Here is a 20,218-nt window from a genome sequence, read left to right on the forward strand (position 1 = left end):
TCCTCAGCCTGCTGACTCCTCCTCCGAGCACTCTTGAGTTCTGTGCTCCCAGGAGTGTGCTGATCCCTGTTTTGTAGATCATCACTTAGTGACTTATGTTTTCCTTCTGTTCTTGTTGTTGCCCAACAATCGGGCACATTGCAGGCTTCCAATGCTGGAAGAGATAAGCAGTCTGTAACCAGTGTTCCTGCCATCTTTGCTGAAAACAGCTGACAAGTTAACAAAGAAGCCCCATAGTGCCACCACCTTCCTCCACAACTGACGTCATCTTTATATTTATCATCTTCTACTCCAGGCCCACAAACCCAGTTTTTTTCTTCCAAATTTGCACTTACTACATACATACTGTTCTGTTTTGGTTTTTAAAGTTAGTGTACAACTTTTTTTTTTCATCATGGCATCTTTATATAAAGATACTCCTCCCTCCCATTTACTGTTCTGTTTGTGTGCTAGTGTATGTTTTTATGTATGTGCACACGTGTGTGTACATATGGAAGCCAGAGGTCAGCTTCAGGTGTCATTCCCCAAGGGCTGTCCTCCTTGGTCTGGGGCTTGCTTTGCCAGTCAGGCTACGGTGCTGGGCATCAACTGTGTGCCACTACATCTGGCTTTTAGACCTGGGTTCTTGAGCTCAGGCCCTTATACTTGGTGGGAGAGCACTTCACTGAGTGCCGCCCACCCCGACCCTGGGGTCTTTCCTGTGGCTGCTGTAGCATAATGTCCCAACCTCCACTCCCCAGCACTTGGTGCTGGCTTGTGTTCAGGATTTGTTGGTCTCAGTACTAACCTTTTTCACTGCCAGTATTATTGCTTGGGAATTGCTGGAATGTGCTTTCTGGGAAAAGATCAAATCTGCAGCTTTGTCTGTGTTTTCCTCTTCCTCCTGAGAAGGGGCTGTGAGTTGTCAGCACTGTCCGAGTTTGTCCGTTGCCTTACTGTCTCACAAGCTCCAGGAGTGACATGTCTGTTTTAGCGATGACTCTGGAGTTCAAGTACCCAGAGTTTGTATCTCAGGCCTGCTGCATAGCAGCTGGGTGACCTTGGGCAGGTTACTTACCCTCTCTGTGTCCCACTTTCCTTGTCTATGGAGTGGGGTGACAAAGGAATCACGAAGAGTAATGTCTTCCTCAGTTGGTGCTTATTCTTTTGTTCTGTGTCTGTGAGTGGCAGCTCCCTGGGACATGTTTCTCAGCATTCCTGCGCAATTGCAGCCAAGGGCAGCAAAATATGTTAGTTGCTTGACATGTTTTGTTCAAAGAGGCAGAGCCAGGAAGCTTTTGGTCTTCTTATTGTCTTTCCTATGTGGCTGTGAGGGACTTTAAGCACCTTAGTTTGCAGTTCTGTGGTTTTCTCGGTGGTTTTGCGATTTCAGCTGGCTCCAGATTTTGTGAGCGTGTCTGTGTGTGTGTGTGTGTGTGTGTGTGTGTGTGTGTGTGTGTGTGTGTGGTAGTGGTGGTGGTGGTGGTGAAGTCCAGAGGACAGCCTCTGCTTTTGTTCCTTGCTACCATCCACTTTGTTTTTGAGACAAAGCCCCTTGCTACCCTGGAGCACGCTGATTGGCTGGACCGGCTAGGCACTGAACCCCTTCAGCACTGGATTACTATGCCTGGCTTTGTTTGTTGCTCTGTCTTTTGAGAAAGCTCTCACCATGTAGCTTGGCTGACCTGAAATTCACAGAGATGCCTCTGCCTCTTGAGTACTGGGATTAAAGGCCTGTGCCAGAGTCTGGGGATCAAACTCAGTCTTCATACTTGCAAGGCAAGCCCTGTACCAGCTGAGCTCTCCCGGGTCAGGTGTCTTTACTTTTATGGACCTCACAGACTAGCCCAGGCTGGCCGCAAACTCACTATAACCTCCTGCTCCCAGTGAGGGATTACAGGTATAACCACCATGCTTGCTTCTGTCTTTAAGCACAAACATAGCAAGACGATTGTTGAGCAACTCTGACTAGATGAAATGCTGTGGCCAGAGCTGGCTGGAACCTTCCCCTCTTCCTCCCTAGGAGCCGTGGGTCAGCACAAGGTCGTTCTTTATTCATGGCGGCTTCCCGGAGCATGACCTGAATCCACTCTCTGTGTTCAGAGTCAGGTTTGGCATTTAGAATTCACCCTTATGTGATGATTATTATTAGTCCCAAACTTTGCAGTATAGCCTCAGGCAGATTCTTAGGACAAGGGCAGAAAACAGCCCCATTCTTTCCAAAATATAAGAATGGTCTCTAGATCAATTGCTAATATTGTGCCCCTCTGAAACCTTTCTTAACTTGGGGGATGAAGAGATGACTCAGCAGTTATGAGCACTGGCTGCTCATCCAGAGGACTTGGGTTCAATTACTGTCACCCCTGTAGAGGTTCAAAACCCTCTGTAACTCCAGTTCTAGCGAACACAACACTCTCTTCTGACCTGCATAGGCACCAGACACACATGTAGTCCACATACATGCAGGCAAAACACCCATACACATAAAATAATCAATTAAAATTTTTTCCAACTTGCTAGGTTCTTAATCGCTAAAGGGAAAGCCTGTTTGTTGACTTGAGAATCTAGTTACCATGGGGTATAAAGGTGTGTTTAAAGACTGAGAACCTGGCATCCCATAGCCATTGCTCTGGAGGGGCTAATGCAGACACAGTACACTGTGCCAATGTCACGTCAGCAATGAGTTACAGACTGTCATAGTTACTTTTAAACTGGTGTGATAAAACCATGACCAAGGCAGTTTACAAAAGAGAGCATTTAATTGGGCTTACAGTTTCAGAGGGGTAAGAGTCCACGACCATGATGGTGGGGAGCATGGCCGCAGGCAGGCACTGGAGCAGCAGCTCAGAGCTAACACCCTGATCTACAAACAAGAGGCAGAGATGCACAGCAGGAATGGTAGGAGTTTTCTGAAACATGAAAGTCCACCCTCAGTGACACCCCTTCTTCAACAAGGCCACATCTCCCAACATTCTCAAACAGTCTACCAACTGGGGCCAAGTATTCAAACATAGGAGCTTATGGGGGATTGGGGGTCATTCTCATTCAAACCACCGTATTCCACTACCTACCCCCATAGCCTCATAACCGTATCACAATGCCACATGTATCTAGTTCAATTTCAAAAGTCTCCATAGTCTTTCACAGTATAAACACAATTTAAAAGTCCAAAAAGTCACCAGGTGGTGGTAGCTCATACCTTTAATCCCAGCACTCAGGAGGCAGAGGCAGGTGGATTTCTGTGATCTACAAAGTGAGTTCTAGTACAGTCAGAGCTGTTACACAGTGAAACCCTGTCTTGAACAACAACAACAACAAAAGTCATCTTGGTGTGGTGGTGCACACCTTAATTCTCAGCACTCAGGAGGCAGAGGCAGGCAGATCTCTGAAGCCAGCTGGTCTACAGGGGCGCATGTTATGCCCAAATCCGTGAAGTCCCCTCAAGGCCAACAAGGAGACCGAGTCCCATATGTAAAAGCAAAGAGCCTTTGTTTTAATCAAGATTGCAAACTCCGTCTCTTTGCATGTCCAATGTATTGGAATAAACAGAGAGCCCCGAGCTCAATTAGAATTGGGTTCTTATAGTAGTAAAGGTGGGGGTGCAGGTTCTCTGAGGTTCAGGACCCCTGATTGGCTGACATTTGTCTAGGGGTGTCCTGGTGAGTATGTGCTGGCAGGTGATCCTATCTACAGCGGTTGTAACTTAGGCATTTCCTTTGAATGGTCTGTTCTTGGGTGGAGGTCGGGATATTTCAGCTTCTGTTTTTTTCCTGCTACCAGGTATTGCTTCAGGGTAAACTACTGAGACTTGGGCCTCTCATTAAATTTATCGAGGGCCAAGTTTTACTCTGGCAGACGATAGTGGTTGGAAGTAAAGAACTTCCTTTGGGTGACCTGCCCAGACTTAGCTTATCATGGCTGGCCCCCACAGTATACAGAGAAACACTATCCCAAAAAACACAAACAAAGCAAAACAAGTCCAAAAAGTCTCCTCCGAGACTCAACACAGTCTCTTGATTCTAACTCCTTATAAAAATCAAAAAGCAGATTACATGTTTCCTACATACAATAGCACAGAATATACATTATGATTCCAAAATGGAGGAATAGGGGCAGAGTGAGGAAATATTGGACCAAAGCAAGACTGAAATCCAGGAAGGAAAATTCCAGATCCTCTAACTCCGTGTATGATGTCAAAGAGCTCAGATAGTGGTACCCTTCCAGCCTCACTGACTACAACACTCTTCTTTTCCTGGGCCAGTTCCACTGTGTGCAGCTCCTTCTGGCAGACATCCCACAGTTCTGGCATCTTCAAATCCTGGGATCTCCAAAGCAATACAGGATTCATTTTTGTATTTTCATACAATGTCCTTTCTGGGTCTCAATGCAGAGATTCCCTGCCTTGGTAGCTCTCTTTAGCCATAGAGTAAGGGACTACAACCTCTTTTCTTTGGTATCTTTCATGACTCTAAAGCCAGAACCATGTGGTAGACACTGCCAAACCCTGCTGCCTGCTTGGGATGGATCCTGGCACCTCCTTGATCACATTTGCATAAGCTTTCCTTTGTAGGTGGTTTTTAGGTAGAGGAAATCCCTTGGACCTTTTCCTTTTAGAAATTGCAGGATTAGCTAGGTGGGGTCTAGCTGAGGGCAGCTCTTCCTTTATTCCATGCCCATCTGTGCTCTCCTCATCTCCTTCAACAAATGCCTTGGCTCCCACATTACATTTCCTGGGGTTCTTTGCTTCTCAAACTGGACATTTTATGTTTCTTTTTTGCCCTGCTTGCTCTTTTTCATTGCTGCATAAGAGTGATCGCTTGAACCCATGTGACAGAATCAATATCAGGCCATCCTGGCATCTTCTCTGCCAACAAAATTAGTCCAAAAGCTTTTCAAGCCTCAGGTAGATTCTTAGGACCAGGGAAGAGAACAGCTTCATTCTTTGTCAAAATATCACAAGAATGGTCTCTAGTTCAATTGCTAATATTGTTCTCCTCTGAAACCCAGAGCCGGGCCCTCCCAGTTCACATTTCCCTCAGCACCACTGTCTTCCAAGCTCCTACTAGAATGGCCCATTAAGCTCTGTTTACAGCATTCAATTGCTTTTCTGTTCCAAAGTCCTCAAATCTTCCATATTCCTCCAAAAACCAACATGATCAAGCCTTTCACAGCAACAATCCATTCCCAGATACCAGCTTTGGTTTTAGTTACTTTTTAAATGTTGTAGTAAAACACCATGAACAAGGCAACTTATAAAAAGAAAATGTTTGATTGGGTTTACAGTTTCAGAGCTATCAGAATCCTTTTACCATCTTGGTGGAGAGCATGGCTGCAGGCAGGTCAGCATTGCACTGGAGCTGCATCTGAGAGCTCACATCCTGACCCACACACATGATGCAGAGACGCAGCACACTGGGCATGGTGGGGGTCTTTTGAAACCTCAAAGTCTGCCTCTGGTTACACACTTCCTCCAACAAGACCAGGCTTCCTAATCCTTCCCAAAAAGTTCTACCAAATGTATCCAAATGTATGAGCCTCTGGGGACCATTCTTAAAAGTATCACAGAAACATTGTCATCACTTTGTCAAAGTGATGACACTGCTGGGATCCAGGCAGGCAATCTTTTTCTTCCAGACTATTAAAGCATTTAAAGGCCAAGGATCCTGTGCAGCTGAGGCTGGAGCACTTGGAGCAAGGTTTCTCTGTCTATGTCAATGGGGCCAATTCGGAGCTGAAGACATCCCCACGGAAAGCTGTGCACACAGACTTCTCCAGAAGCGCCTCCCAGGCTGAGGGGTCACAAGGTGAGTGCAGACCCTCCCATGCCAGGCAGCGGTGTTTTTAGTTGAAAATTAAGGGATGGGATGTAGCTCAGTGTTAGAGCACCTGCCTGGCACAAACAAAACACTGCAAAAGGAAATTAAATACATAAGTTAGAGACTTTGGAAACACCCTGTCTATGTGAGCTCACTAGCAAATGTGTTAACTGTGCCCATCTGTCCAAAAAGATAGCCCAAGAGCAAGGCAGAGAAACACTTTTGAAGGTGCTGGAGATGGAGCCCAGGGCCTCACATGTGTTCAGCAGCCACTCCAGGCTTAAATCCCTTTTTACTCCTTTTCAAGCTAGATGTGGCCTCCACGTCCCAAACCATAGGCAGCTAGAGCAAGAAATTTCAGTTTTTCTATTACCCGAGGCTCTAATGTCCATGATTTTAAGGGCTATTTTAAATAATACCTGATATGCACATATTAACTTTAATACCTAACACCTATGAAATGTTTTATTCCACTGTTCGTTTTTACATTTAGTTAATCCAGCCCCTTCATGCTTTAAAGGGATTTCATGTGTCCTCCGAGAGCCTATAAGTGGGATGGAAAAATTCCCCACCTAGTCTACCTGTAGGCAAACTGGAACATGATTTAGTATTGAATGGATAGAATGGTTTAACAGATGGGACCAGGCTTCAGGTTGGCTGTGTCACTCTGAGGAATCTGCTTGGTCTCTCTGTATTATTAGAATTCATTGCTTTATAGGTGTGGGAAGCTTCCAAGTCATTATATACATTATATACAAAACCAACAACAAAAGGACAAAGGGAGAAAGTGATATCCCAAAATATTCCCTTAAGAGAGCCACTGTAGTATTTTAAACACACGGTTTACCAGGAGCTTTGTAGCCCGTGTCTAAGAGGGAATGCCATGGCTTTGTAGCTTTTATTGTGGGCAGGCTGCTGGTAGAGGAGTTACGGGGAATAGGATTACCTGAGCTTGGAACCCTGCAGTATATTCACTCATTCTTCAACTATGTTTCCATCCACCGTCTTTTACACATGGCGTCCTGCCGTTACATCTATGTTTTGGCAGTGGCTCTTTGTGTCTGCAGAGCTACCTGATAAGCTATTAGATATACCATTTTGCAGAACGGACATTCTGCAACTCATACACTTTGCTGCTGGGTATTGGCTTGCTTGCAGCTCGCTTCAATAGGATGATGTATCCCTCGTATACATGACTTTGGGCAGCTGGCCTGGATTGCAGATGTAGAGTTCAGAGCAGCCATCAGTGTGAACTTGTCTTCCATGTCTCACCTGCCCCTTCCCTGTCTCTGCTGCAGATTGTGGACGAAGAACCCTGTTCAGGGAAGCTGAAGAAGTCTTAAGACGCAGCTCAAGGACAGCACCTGGAAAGGTCCAGCGCCGAGGATGGCACCAGGTCTGGGAACAGGAACAGAGCTGGGACCATGGTTCTGGCACTTGATTAGGATGAGGAATGGGCCAGTTGAGTCTTTAAGCCCCTGTGGGCTTGGTGGCTGTAGGGCATGTCTGCATGTACTGGTTTCTGGGGTACCTGCCTCGCTGTAGAGTACTCCCTCTGCCTGGGACCTCCAGAGTCCACAGGGGAGTGCAGTAAGAGCAGACTCAGGCTCATTTATCCACTTCTTTTTATTGAAGAGCTACCATATGCCAGGCATAATCAGAGATAAAGTAAATGATGAGGACAGAACCCTGGGGAACCTGGTGAACTGAGGTGCCCTTTTGGGTGGCTGCCAATGTTGCTGAGACATAGCCTGCATTTCTGAGTCCTGGCCCTGAGTCCCAGTACTGTCCCAGCTACACACAACCTCTCTACTTTGCACTCAGCACACCCTGAGTCTGGCTTTTCACGTTGTCCACTCTTATTAGGGAACAGAGGAGACAGGTGCTCAGAAAAACTCAGGGACCTATACAAGGTTATGGCTAAGAAGTGCCAGAGTCCTGACTTAGAACCAGATCCTTGGCTCTGAGTTCTGTATTCTTCCTCAACTTGACTTTGCTATGGTCCCTTGCTAGCTTCCCTTGGGGGCGGTTCTGGTTTTCTATGGGGCTGCCTAATGTACCCAAGTGTCTCTCTATGCCATGTGTGTACTGAGGTTGAATCATGGGGGTTTGGTTCCCGTTGTACCTTTTGCACGTTCAGACGGCCTCAGGGATCATATACAACACAGATTGGAAGGCTTAGGCAGGGACTCAGTGTCCTTGTTAATCTGGGTATGGAGGAAATTGGGAAATTGAGCGTTGCGTTTTGTTTTTTTAAAAATGATTTATTTATTTATTTGTTTGTTTGTTTGTTTATTTATCATGCATACAACCTTCCTACTGCATGTACACCTCCATGCCAGAAGAGGGCACCAGATATCATGACAGATGGTTGTGAGCCACTACATGGTTGCTGGGAATTGAACTCAGGACCTCTGGAAGAGCTGCCAGTGCTCTTAGGCTCTGAGCCATCTCTCCAGCCCTGGGCATTGCGTTTTAGAGTTGACTGCAGTAAAGGTTTTCACGTGCTTGCCACCTACCATGTCTTTACAGCAACCCAACTGGTTGATGTGTGTCCTCATGGTGCTGCTGTAGAAATTGAGGCCCAGAGAGCAAAAAGTACTTGTTCTGGGTTACATGACCCCTAAAGGAAGAAGCTGGGTTGGGGTGTGGAAGGGGCCTGATGGTGCAGACTCCTTAGTCTTCATACCTATGCTTATTGGAAACAGTTGTGCCTGCATTAGCTGGGGTCTGAAGAGCAGGCCCACAGGGCCCCAGCCTGGGCGCTTGTGTCTGTCCCCAGCCATGAATGTTAATTTCTTGTTAATGAGGCCTTTCTTGCCTGCCTCACTCCACACAGCTCTTCTGCTTGTTTGGAGGGCTTTCTATTATCACGAGCCATATTTGTGTCTTAGACTGTGACTTAATGGCTGGCCCCAGAGTCTGTCCAATTTAAAAGACTTGGCCTAAGATTAATTAGCATCCCTCCCGTCTCTCCTGTGGCTCCCCACTTCACAAGACTTAATCAGGGCTAATTTCCCCTCGCCTCCCAAAGCCGCTCTGCCATAATTGCCCTTCTGCACTGCAGCAGTTAGGGGTCACTCAGTGCCTAACAATAGGGACGGCTGTTTGAGTAGAAAGCTGACCAGGCTGCGCGCATAGTTCTGGAGCCGATGATCTGGGCTGGCTCGGAGGGGGCCTCCAGCCCGCATTGCACAGCTGTCTGCTCTAGCCTGCCAGGAGAATTGGTGCCCAGGACAACTGGGAGAGTGGGCCAGCCTCAGGGATGCCAAGACAGATCCTGTTCTGTGGCCTGGCCTGTGTGGGATGGAGTCTGTTGCCCTCAGGACAGTTCTCAGAAATAACTGTGACCTAGCCCTCTCTTCTCCTTGCATCTCTTCCCCTGTCCAAGGCAACGTGAGTGGCTGGACCTCCTTTGCACGCAGACCCTGAGCCTTGACAAGCCACTGATAGCACCCCCGGGGTCCCAGCCCCCAGGCTGAGCAGAAGGCATGTCATCATTTGGCTTATGTGCTGTTTCTTCTACCACACTTCCTCTCCCCACCTGCTTCTGCAGGGTGTTTGAACTTGTGACTCTTGGGAAAGAAAGAGGATGGGCTTTGGGATGCTTCTTTGCTGTGTGATTTGGAGCTGTAATGGACCTCACTAAGCTTTTTTTTTTGTTATCACAACTTCATGGGGCTGTGTGTGGTGTGTCACAGATGGTCTGTGAGCAGTGCACTTCTTCAGCTAGGTCCCCCTGGTGGCAGGTGAGGTTATGATGAGGCCAGTGCTTGCAGCTTCCTGGTTATACCTTGGCCATCTTCTTGGTGTCTGCTTTTTCATCTAGAAGATGGTCGATAAAGATGCCTGCCTCCGAAGGTAGCTAATGAAGATTGCCCAGCCAGTGCCTGTGGGCGTTTCTGCCGTGCCTGGCACAGAGGTGGTGGATTGGTAGTGTGGGTCATTGTTGGGGTTAGTGGAGGGGTTGAGGGTTTCTCAGTCTAGAGGTCTCCAGGCCACTCATTCTCACATTTCTAATTCTATTTTATTTGTGTGTGTGTGGGGGGGAAGAGTGCATGTGAGCAGAGGCCAGAAGAAGGCCTCAGCTGTACTCCTCTCTGCTTACCCTTTGAGGAAGGCTCTCTCAGATGAACCCAGGACTTGCATTTTCTCAGCTAGGCTGGGACAGAGCATGTACCAGAATTCTCCTGTCTTGGCTCCCTCAGAGCTGAAGGAATACCTCTTCGCCATAGTCCACTGTGCCTTTGCTCAGAAGGCCCTTCATGTTCTGTGGGGCTAGAATCCAAACCCCAGTCCTCATAACTGCTCAGCAGTCTCTTGTCTGCTGCGTTGTCTCTTCTGCGTTGGCATGTCTGACCTCACTTCCTCCGCTTAGTCCTGGACATTTATGGAGCACCCTGAAGATTTGGATCCTTAGTGCTGGGTTATGGGCTGCAAGTGAGGCAGGCCAGCCTTGCTGCCCTGGAACTCAGGAGATAGGAGTGCAGGACAGGACAGCAGTGGGCAGCAAGTGAATGACAGGTGCAATTAAGGAGAGCCATGCATGCCAGAGGGACAGTGGCAGGCAGCAGAGGTGCCCAGGACCCATGGAGCAGACCTGAATGTGAGGATCATGGTCTCCTTGGAAAGACACAGTGGAGTGTGATGGAAAGGTGTTAGCAGGGGTCAGTGCATGGTGATAGAGAGGCAGAGCTGGGGGCCTGGGTTACAGTTGCGTGGCTGATCACACAGGCTGAGGATATGGGCAGCAGACTGAGTGGAAGGGCTCGGGGAAGCACCACGATGGTAGAGCTGCCTTTGGAAAGCTCTTAACTGTTGTGTGCAGGTGGGACTGTTCTATCCACCCCATAACTCCCCTCGCCCCAGGCTCCCAGGAGCTCTGAGGCTGTGTTCCTGAATTCACACAGCTCTCCTCTGCCCCTTTCCACAGCCCCACTCCGTGCCCTTTCCTCTGGCTCTACTGACCCCCTGCACCCCTCCAGGTTAGTTTCTCACTCCTGGATCGGTTGAAACATCCAAGAGAAACTATCTGAGTGTCTCAGCTCATCCCTGTTGCTCAGGCTGTGGCCTGTGGGAGCTGTGGGAGTTGACTGTTGTAGTTGGCCTTGGTGGAGTGTGTGACTCAAGGTCACCTGGTGCTAATCCTGCCTGGCCTTGAACAGCCTAGGAGCAGGGGCGCAACTACAGTTTATGAGCTAATATTCTGGAGTTGAGCAGTCTAGTCTTGGTGTTCCGCTTCAGTGTTATTACTGTCACCAGGATAAGAAGCTCATTGACCGCCTCTGGCCCTAGGAAGTGGAGTTAAGTGGAAAGTATCTCCAAGGTAGAAAGTTCCAGAGACAAATCTTTGGGTTCACAGAAGAGGGAGGGGCCAGTCTTTGCCCTCATGCTTCTGGAGTCTTATATTTTTAATTGTTTATTTACTTTAAAAAAAATTTGAAATAGGGTCTCATAGCCCATGCTGGCCTTGAACTCACTAAGTAGTTGCCGTCCTTTTTTGTTTTGTTTTGTTTTGTTTGTTTGTTTTTTTGAGACAGTATTTCTCTGTAGCTTTGGAGCCTGTCCTGAAACTAGCTCTTGTAGACCAGGCTGGCATTGACCTCACAGAGATCCTCCTGCCTCTGCCTCCTGGGTGCTAAGATTAAAGGTATACACCACCACGGCCAGGTTTACCCTTGAAGTCTTGATCCTCTTTGTGTACCTCTTTCATGCTGAGGTTACAGATTTGAGACACCATGCCCAGCTGTTTCCATCCTTTTGACTGGGCTCCTCTTCTTTGGGGGTAGCCAGATAGAAGCAGGTGGTTAAGGAGGCTGGGTCCCCAGTGGCCAGTTCTTAAAAGCCACCCTACCAGGAATGGGGCCCTGGCCCTGTTCCAGTTTCAGGGTTTCTTTTAGACTGCAGGGCTCACCACAAAGGGCCAGTGAGGTCATACTATCACTTCTGCTGGCCATGGCCTGGAAAACAAGGACTTCATTGTCATTGTATAGTCTTAGCTTTGTTGACAGCAACAAATGGCACCTCCTAAGCTACTGTTGTTTGCTCCTGGGTTTCCTTACTTCTCAGGTCCTTGTCTCAGTCTGACAGTCTCACCTCTTCCTGCAGGGTCGGGTTCCCTTCTGGGTCTAGACCAGCAAGTAGGAGGCACTTTGGTGCCTAGTTATTGCAATAGAAAGAGCTTTCCCAGGAGAATAGGCCTGAAGCTCATTTTTTCCAGGAGGCTCTAGAAATACCCATGATGTTCCTGTGCTTGGGAATAACCAGAAGGAGGCAGGCAGTTAAGCTAACAATGCCATAGTAACCAGTGGTCAATTCTTAAAAGCCACCCCACCAGGAATGGGGTTATGCCCCTGTCCCAGTTTCAGGGTTTCTCTTGTTTTGCAGAGGCCACAGTAAAGGGCCAGTGGGGTCACACTATCACTTCTGCTGGTCATAGCCTGGTCAGTAGTGGAGCTCGGGGCTCTAGAGGTTGACTGGATGAATGTGGCAGGCCCCCAAGCCACCACCTTCACTCTGGAGCAGCCTGCGGGTGATATTTTGGCATCCGTCCCTGCTAGCCTTTCCCTTGCTGCTTCTGGGCCTTAGATCTCTCTGCCGCCATCAGTGGATTAAGATTTATGGCTTCCTCAGCCTTGTAATACTTGGGTAGACAGTGGCCTAATCAACAGAGCCGCCGTTTACCAAAATGCTGTCAGCTTTGATGAACATCACTGGCTCCCGGCATTAAATCGGTAGTGAAGGGATTGGCCTTCCAGTGATTTACTGTGGGCTAGACTCTCAGGAAAGGTCTCCACAGAAGGTTTGCTGTGGGATGCAAGTGGCTTTGGCTGTCCCTCACTGCAACATCTGCTTCCTGGGTGGCTGCAGTCATATGAGCATCTACAATACAGCTCACCTCTAGGTTGTGAAGCTGGGTCCCCTTGTTGCTTTCTGACTTGTGACCTTGTCAAGAGCTGACAAACCTGGGAAGAGCTGATCAAAGATCAGCTCCTCACCCCAGCCTGCTTTGGGGGCCTTTGTAGAGCCGTTCCACCTCTAGAGGGCGCCATTAACATATCACACAACTTGTCCAAGCATGCAGGGCATCCTGTGCTCGCTCTTTTCGTGTTTGACAGTACACTTGAATGCACCCTCTTAGAACACTTTATGAGGAGGTGCAAAAGACACACAAATAACTCCGGGCATGAACTGGGTGGAGTGTGGGCTGAGCTCGAAGTGAGCAGCTTTGGGAGGTTTGTGTGGAAAGGCTTTTAAATCCTCCTCCAGGATAGGTACTGCAAAGGTCTGGCAGGGTCTGGGTTTGCAAGTAGGCAGGAAAGAGCAGCCACTCATAAACACCCACTCCTGGTAAAGCAGCATGCCAATCGGGGAGCCAGCCTAGAGCAACGTCATCCTTCCATGCAAGGTGGAAGGTGGGAGGCCAGTAGCATGCATGTGGCTGGTGCTGGGTTGGAATCTGCCAGCCTTGATGTGGGTGGGGCCGTCCCCCAGGTTGTGGGCAGAGGAGGCTCCCCAGGCTCGGGTGGGAGAGCAGGCCAGATGGCAGCTATTTATTACCCTCTGGGCACCCACTCAGTATTGTGAGCACTTTCTGGACCACAGAGTTAATTTCAGAACTGTTGCTTCATAAGCTGCAGTGTTCACCATGGTGCTGAGTGGACTTGGGTAGGGCACTGGTGTCTGGGACTTAGTGCAGCTAGAGCCACGAGGGCCTGCTGACTTAGGGCCTTAGGGCTGCCTGCAAAGCTGTGTTTGCATATTGGCTAACATTGCGGAGTTCTGCTGTGCTGAGCTGCAGGGAGGAGGCTGGGCAGTTGCTGAAGGGCTATGATCCTGGCTCCTTGCTGGATGTAGAGTTCCTTCTGTGGATGTGCCAACCCAGAGGCCAGCCAAATTGCAGCTCCCACTGTCATTTACCAGCTTCCTTTCAGGCAGGCCTCAATCTCTGCCTCTCAGCTGGGCCTTTCCTGTACCCCAGGGTGCCATGATAGCCCCAACAGCACCTCACTTACAGTACTCTTCTGCTTCCAAGAACTATCTCCTAGTAGAGTGGGCAGGAGAGGGAGGTGGTGTCTGCAGCTCTGGCTTCTGTCACATGTCCCATCTTCCCCTGAGGAACTCAGTTCTAGGATGGTGGATCTGTGGCTGGCAGGGGTTCACAAGTAAGAGCTAAGGTGTTTTCTCCAGAGCAAAGGACAGGGCAGACAGGCAGTGTGTATCCAGGCTTGTCTGGAGTTTTAGGAAAGAGGGGACAGAAAGGTTAACACTACAGGTCCACAGGCAGCAGTCAGAAGTAGCAAAGTTCTGGTCCAAGCCCTCCCTTTCTAGAGAAAGAACCAGAAGGCCTTAAAGGGTCTGGGTGACTGGTGATCCGGCTACCTCCTGCTTGGCCTGACATAAGTCTGTCTGTGGTCTGTCACTTCCTTTTCTCCCTCTTCTCCTCCTGGCCAATAGGCCCCAGTGTTACGACGTTGCTGAGTGGCCCAGGGAGAAAAACATAGCATTCCTTGGCCTGGAGAGAAGAACAAAGTGTCCGAGTCTAGAAGGAAGCCATCACAGCTAGAGCTAGCCCTGGGCTGTGGCGTGAAGAGGGAAGGTGCACAATGAGGGTGTGTGGACCATCACAGGCATTAAAAGTGGCCCTTCTGTTTCTTTATTGGCACATCTTCCTTGCTCTCATAGACAGTGGCCTGTCCCATTCTCACCCTCGAGCCACACCTGCACTCAGGGCAGAGAGGCAAGCAAGCCCTCAGAGACACAGGAAGGGGTTTCTATGGACTCAGCTGGACTAACAGGGCCCTGGCAGTGGCTCCAATTGGCTCACAGTCACACGTGATAGAATGTGCAGGAATCATTGTGGGAGCCTTGTATGTTGGTATATCAAGTAAGGTCTGGGTTTGCTAACAGTGGCTTGCATGGTATGACAACAGATGTCACCTGTCAGCTGGCTGAGTCCTTTTGTTCTGCTCATGTGGAAATCATGAGTGAGCAGGGAGTAGCTTCTAATACTGGCAGCTTTGGGCCTGGCGTAGAACTCAGGTGCTTCTCCAAAAGACAAAGGGCAGGACAGACAGGCAGGCTTGCAGGCTGGACTGACAGACTCAGAGCCCTGAGAAACAGAGACTTATGACTCCAGGTTTTAGAAGTCAGAGGCAGTTCAGGTGAGAGGCCTCCTGTTCTGAGAACCAATTGCCAGGAGTCAGGCACTTGGAAGCCAGTGAGATACTGAGCTCTAAGCAATCAGGCAGCAGCATGTGCTCAACCTCTGAGCCAGCCACTTTGGGATTCTCAGTAGCTACCGCGGCTGGTGGTATAGCTCTCAAAACCATGAGCTTTTGAGGTGGGCAGCTCCCCAAAACTCTTCTAGAGACCAAGGCCTGCAGCATCTTGCCTACCATCTCTTGTGCCTTCCATAGCCTTAGCTCACAGCCTGCTATTTCTTCTCCATACTGCACTGTCCTCAGTCGTCTCCCCACCCACTCTCTGGAACTCTCTGGGGTTTTTTTTTTTTTGCCAGTGGCTGCAGCTGCCACCGCCTCTGCTGGCCCTCCTTGTGTCACCAATTCAGCCCACTCTACTCAGGATAAAAATCCAAGTGTAAAAGCTTTCTATGTGGTCTGATGTTGCAACATCTGGGGGCAATAGGGGAAGGTCTCCTTCAACTCCAAATGCTAGCTGAGCGGGGCATGAGGCACTCGCATCACTCCCCGTGACCCGCACCATTTGTTGTTCTTATGGGCCCTTTGGTCCTCGCTAGCTGCACAAAGGTGGGCTCTGTGTATGTGTGTTGGTGGGGGGGGGTGATGTGCATACAGGGGAAGAAAGGGAAATAGAATTCTGGAGTGGTTGATAGCCCCCAACACCTGGCACAGGTATTTGTTTCCCTAAGAAAGATGCAAAGAATGCTTGAAAGAAGAGATGCTGCAGCAAGGACAGCTTGTGTAGTCCAAAAAGCTTTGCAAACGTTCTGTGCCTTTTAGTTTAACATACCTATGGCATGTCAGCCAAACTTTCCCAAACACAGGCTCAGTTAGCTCACAAGGCTTTATTTTTTTATTTATTTATTTTTGAGAAAGGGTTTCTCTGTAGCTTTGGAGCCTGTCCTGAAACTCACTCTGTAGAACAGGCTGACCTCGAACTCACAGAGATCCGCCTGCCTCTGCCTCCCGAGTGCTGGGATTAAAGGTGTGTGCCACCACCACTCGGCTTTCACGAGGCTCTTTGGGAAAGTCTAACACCTATAAAATTTCTACTGAAAAATAATCACTAAAACTCTGAAAATTTCTACTGCAAATATACTTCGCAAATATAAGGGAAAAATAAGCATAGGAGGTACAACACTGCAAACCTGCTGAGTTGAGGACAGGGGCTGCAGTGGGAATTCCAGTACTCGGGAGACTGAGGCAGGAGTTTGAGGATAGCCTAAAGAGACATGATCTTTAAAAAAGCTAGTCAAAATCCTCCCCTACTCAGGAACAGTACCCCTTGAATCTTACTCTTTAGACAGCTGTCTGAGCAGAATGGCATCTCTTCTCATGTCAACACTCTGAATTTCTGTGTCCAGAAATCCGTGCAGATCAGAACTGAAGCTGGCCCTCGGCTTCACATTGAACCTCCTCTGGATTATTCAGAAGATTTGGAGTCATCTAAGGATGCGACTGACAAGGCCAGGGATGCTGCTGCGGATCACACACAGGTAGGGTCTGGCCACAGCCTGCACTTGGGGCTCCCACAAAATTGAGGTCTGGTACAGTGTTCTTTCCAATACCTACTTTGACCATTGTCCTTCCCACATCTCACATATTGAAAAACTCTGTGTGTGTGTGTGTGTGTGTGTGTGTGTGTGTGAGAGAGAGAGAGAGAGAGAGAGAGAGAGAGAGAGAGAGAGAGAGAGAGAGAGAGAGAAAGACGCAATGAAGCACATGTGCTGGTCAAAAGACGATGTTGAGAAGTCAGTTGGTCTGTGGGTGCCTGGGATTGAACTCAGGTCATCAGGCTTGTGCAGCAAGCACTTCTACCTGCTGAGCCATCTTGTCTGCCCTTATCTCACACATTTTGTTACACATTTTAATACATAGAGCATGGGCCACACATCTGTGTTCATGGGTGGGTCGGCTGGCATCCAATCACTCTAAATGGAGAAGGGGCTAAGAGGGGAGGCCAGTGTAGCAGGCGTTCTTTTGGGCCACCAACCAGCTCCCAAATCATGACACTGAGATGTAATATTAATTATGAATGCTCGGCCTTAGCTTAGGCTCGTCTCTCGCTAGCTCTTATAACTTAATTTCCAATTTCTCATCAGCTACATTTTGCCTCAGAGCCTTTTATATTTCATTCTGTATGCCCTACTCCAGTGTCTTACTGGCTGGCAGCTGGCTGGATGGTCTCAGGTGTCTTTCTTTCTCCCTCGTTCTCTCCTTTTCTCCCTCTACTTATTCTGTCTGCCTGACAGCCATATCTATCCCTCTACTGCCTAGCTATTGGTTGTTCAGCTTTTATTAGGTGCCTTAGGCAGACAAGGTGAGACAGCAACCCACCTTTAGATAGTTAAACAAATGCATAATAAACAAATGTAACACACCTTTACATAGTTACAGTAATTTTCCACAACAGGTCAGGCCTGGCAGAGAAGAGTAACTTAACTGGGGAGGCAGTCTAAAAAAGAGTAGAATTTGTCTCTGGCCATAAATGCTCGAAAGGAGCCTGAAGGGGCTGAGGTCGGGCAGAGAATGACACCCCACCTGTGCGTATATGTGTACCTAGTCCTGTGAGGCATTCTGTATCTCAGTGACCCCAGTCAGCGGACTACCCATGAGGCTTGGGTATCAGAAGCTTGCAGCCGTGTGTGTACCACAGCTGATGGGGGGTCAGTGCATATTTGCCCTCCCATCTTCAGCCCACCATCCCCTTTCCAGTACTGGTACTAGTGTTTCTTGACAATGCATTCTTGAGCCTTGGCCCATGTTCTTAGCACCATAGACACGGGAATCAACAAAGCACATAATGTGCCTATTCTTAGCCAATTCATGTTCTAGGTGAGACAGAAAAGGGCAGAATGAAATAAAATCATTTCGGGATCAGCAGGTTCTCTAAAGGAAACAGAAGAGGGAACTGGGCATGGTAGTACACATTTATAATTGCACTGCTCAGAGAGCAGGAAGGTCCTAAGCAAGGCCAGCCTGGGCTACATAGGGTACCCCTTTCTAAAATAATCATAACAAAACTAAATAAAATCAGAAGAGGGAGATGGACAGCATGATGCTGTCGGGGAAAGCACCTCTCGCAGGCTGCACAAGAGCACATAGGCAGAAGCAATGCAAAGAATATCCCAGGCAGAGGGAACTGTCTGTGCAGTTGGCAAGAGGCTGGGCTCCAGGGAGCACCATGCCAGCATTGTGTGAATAGGAGAACATGAAATGAGTTGAGACGTTGAATAAGGAGACAGTGGGGTGGACTAGGAGTTGCATAGTGGGCCTTGGCTGGAGTGTGGGAGTGGGGTTTAAAAAGTGGAATTTGTTCTAAGGCAGCAGTTCTCAACCTGTGGGTCATGACCCCTTGGGGGTTGAACAACCCTTTCACAGGGGTCACATACCAGATATCCTATATATCAGATATTTGCATTACAATTATCAACAGTAGCAAAATTAGAGTTATGAAGTAGCAATGAAAACAATTTTTATGGTTGGGTGTCAGCACAACATGAGGAACTGTATTAAAGGGTTGAAGCACTAGGAAGGCTCAGAACCTCTGTTCTAAGGAGACAAATTTTATAATTAAAATGAATGAATATGGGATCTGGAGAGAGAAAGCTCAGAGGTTAAGAACACTGGATTCTCTTTCAGAGGTCCTAAATTCAATTCCCAGGAACCACATGGTAGCTCACAACCATCTATGATGAGATCTGGTGCCCTATTCTGGCCAGCAGGCATACATGCAGACAGAACACTGTATACATAACAAATCTTTAAAAAGGAAAAAAATGCATGAGTATATCACCTCTCCATGTTACACAGAAGCAAAATTCTGGAGTGATTGCCGGTGAAAGTTCAGTTGCTAAGCAGACCACGCCCCATGGCTGAACTGCACTGGGTAGCTGTGGGCCTGCCTGCAGACTCAGCTTCAGTCAGGGCCTTCACCTCTGTGGCTCCTGTGCTGCTGAAATTCCAAAGACAGAAAGAGAAAGGTTCTGGGAATGCTGTCCAGGAAACCCACTCTGACCTCTGTTCTGTTTCCACTTCCTTATTTGCTCAAAAGGGAGACCAAGGGAAGGAGCTGGGACCCTGCTGCTTCCCGTGCTGGTTGAAAGGGGTCTGTGTACACTTGCACACAATGCACACATGGAGTTTGTTTTCTTTTCCTTTGTTCTAATATGTGTGTGTGTTTGTGTGTATGTGTGTGTGTGCACGCACGTGTATACATGTATATGTGCATTTATGCTGCAGCTCCTCTGGGAGGTCAGAAGTCAACATTATGGACTTAGTTTTCTTTCTACCTTTACGTGGGCTCTGGGTGATAAACTCAGGTCACCAGGCTTGCACAACTAGCACCCTTACCCACTGAACCTTCCCCAGCGTTTCTTTCTTCTCTTCTCCCGTTCCCCTCCTCCTCCTTTAATGTAGTCCCAGCTAGCCTCAAATCCAAGATTCTTCTGCCAGAGCCACACCTGGCTCACCACTTGCTTTTGACCCCACCAACAGACCCTGCTTGGGATCAGTCTGTACAAAAGAAACCTTCATTTTCTTTCAGCTGGATCATAGCCATGTCCAGTCTGTTATAATCCTACCCCCACAACATGTCCCAGAGTGCTGTGTACCCTTTGAGCTGCAGACCATAGTTGTTTGCCCGTGGGGAGGCACCTGGCACCTTCTGTTAAATGGATACCTTGTTCCTCTTTGGCAAGCTCCCAGCGCCCTGCACACTGGACAGCAGAGTTCCTCCCAGGCTTCTCCTGCCCTCAGCATTAGCAGCCTTCCTCAGTGCACATGCTCAGTTGCAGCCGCTGCTGCTCTGCCAGCGCTTCACGTTCCCCACTGTGAGCACCTGATTATATTTCTTCCTTGCCTTTCCCCCCGACATCTTGAGAGGGCTCTCCTTAAGGCTTCACAGTCAATTTCCCCTTGGAGTTATTTCCCTGCAAAAGCAGAGAGAAACAGTGGCGTGCTTGCCTGCCACAGCAGAAAGAAGCATTGAGAGATGCCATCTGCACAGGGACAGAGAAACTCAGGGCCTGGCTAAATATACCCAGCTTGGCACGAAGCAAGGGAGGTCTGAGCTGGAGCAGAAGGAGCCCTCCTCTGCAGAAAGGCTTTGCGCCTCACCTTTGCTGCGGAAACATGCCAGCCTCTTGCCCTCCACCACATCCTGTGACCTTCAGTTTCTCTGTGGCTTTGAGTTCACAGCCTGGCATGCTGGAGGCGTGC

At 48.6% G+C, this 20,218-nt stretch overlaps 1 protein-coding gene across 6 annotated transcripts in view; it reads left to right on the forward strand.

Annotated features, from left to right (window-relative positions):
• Katnip (katanin interacting protein) overlaps window positions 1-20,218 on the forward strand; it is a 173,824-nt gene that overhangs the window by 55,083 nt on the left and 98,523 nt on the right. For all 6 annotated transcript variants that reach the window (XM_075972153.1, XM_075972156.1, XM_075972150.1 and 3 more), the window contains 3 exons: window positions 5,614-5,783; window positions 7,094-7,191; window positions 16,363-16,494. In XM_075972153.1, the coding sequence (XP_075828268.1) occupies window positions 5,614-5,783; window positions 7,094-7,191; window positions 16,363-16,494 (400 nt within the window). The remainder of the gene's footprint in view (window positions 1-5,613; window positions 5,784-7,093; window positions 7,192-16,362; window positions 16,495-20,218) is intronic.

This window comes from Microtus pennsylvanicus, chromosome 5 (assembly GCF_037038515.1).
Source record: "Microtus pennsylvanicus isolate mMicPen1 chromosome 5, mMicPen1.hap1, whole genome shotgun sequence".
NCBI lineage: Eukaryota > Metazoa > Chordata > Mammalia > Rodentia > Cricetidae > Microtus > Microtus pennsylvanicus.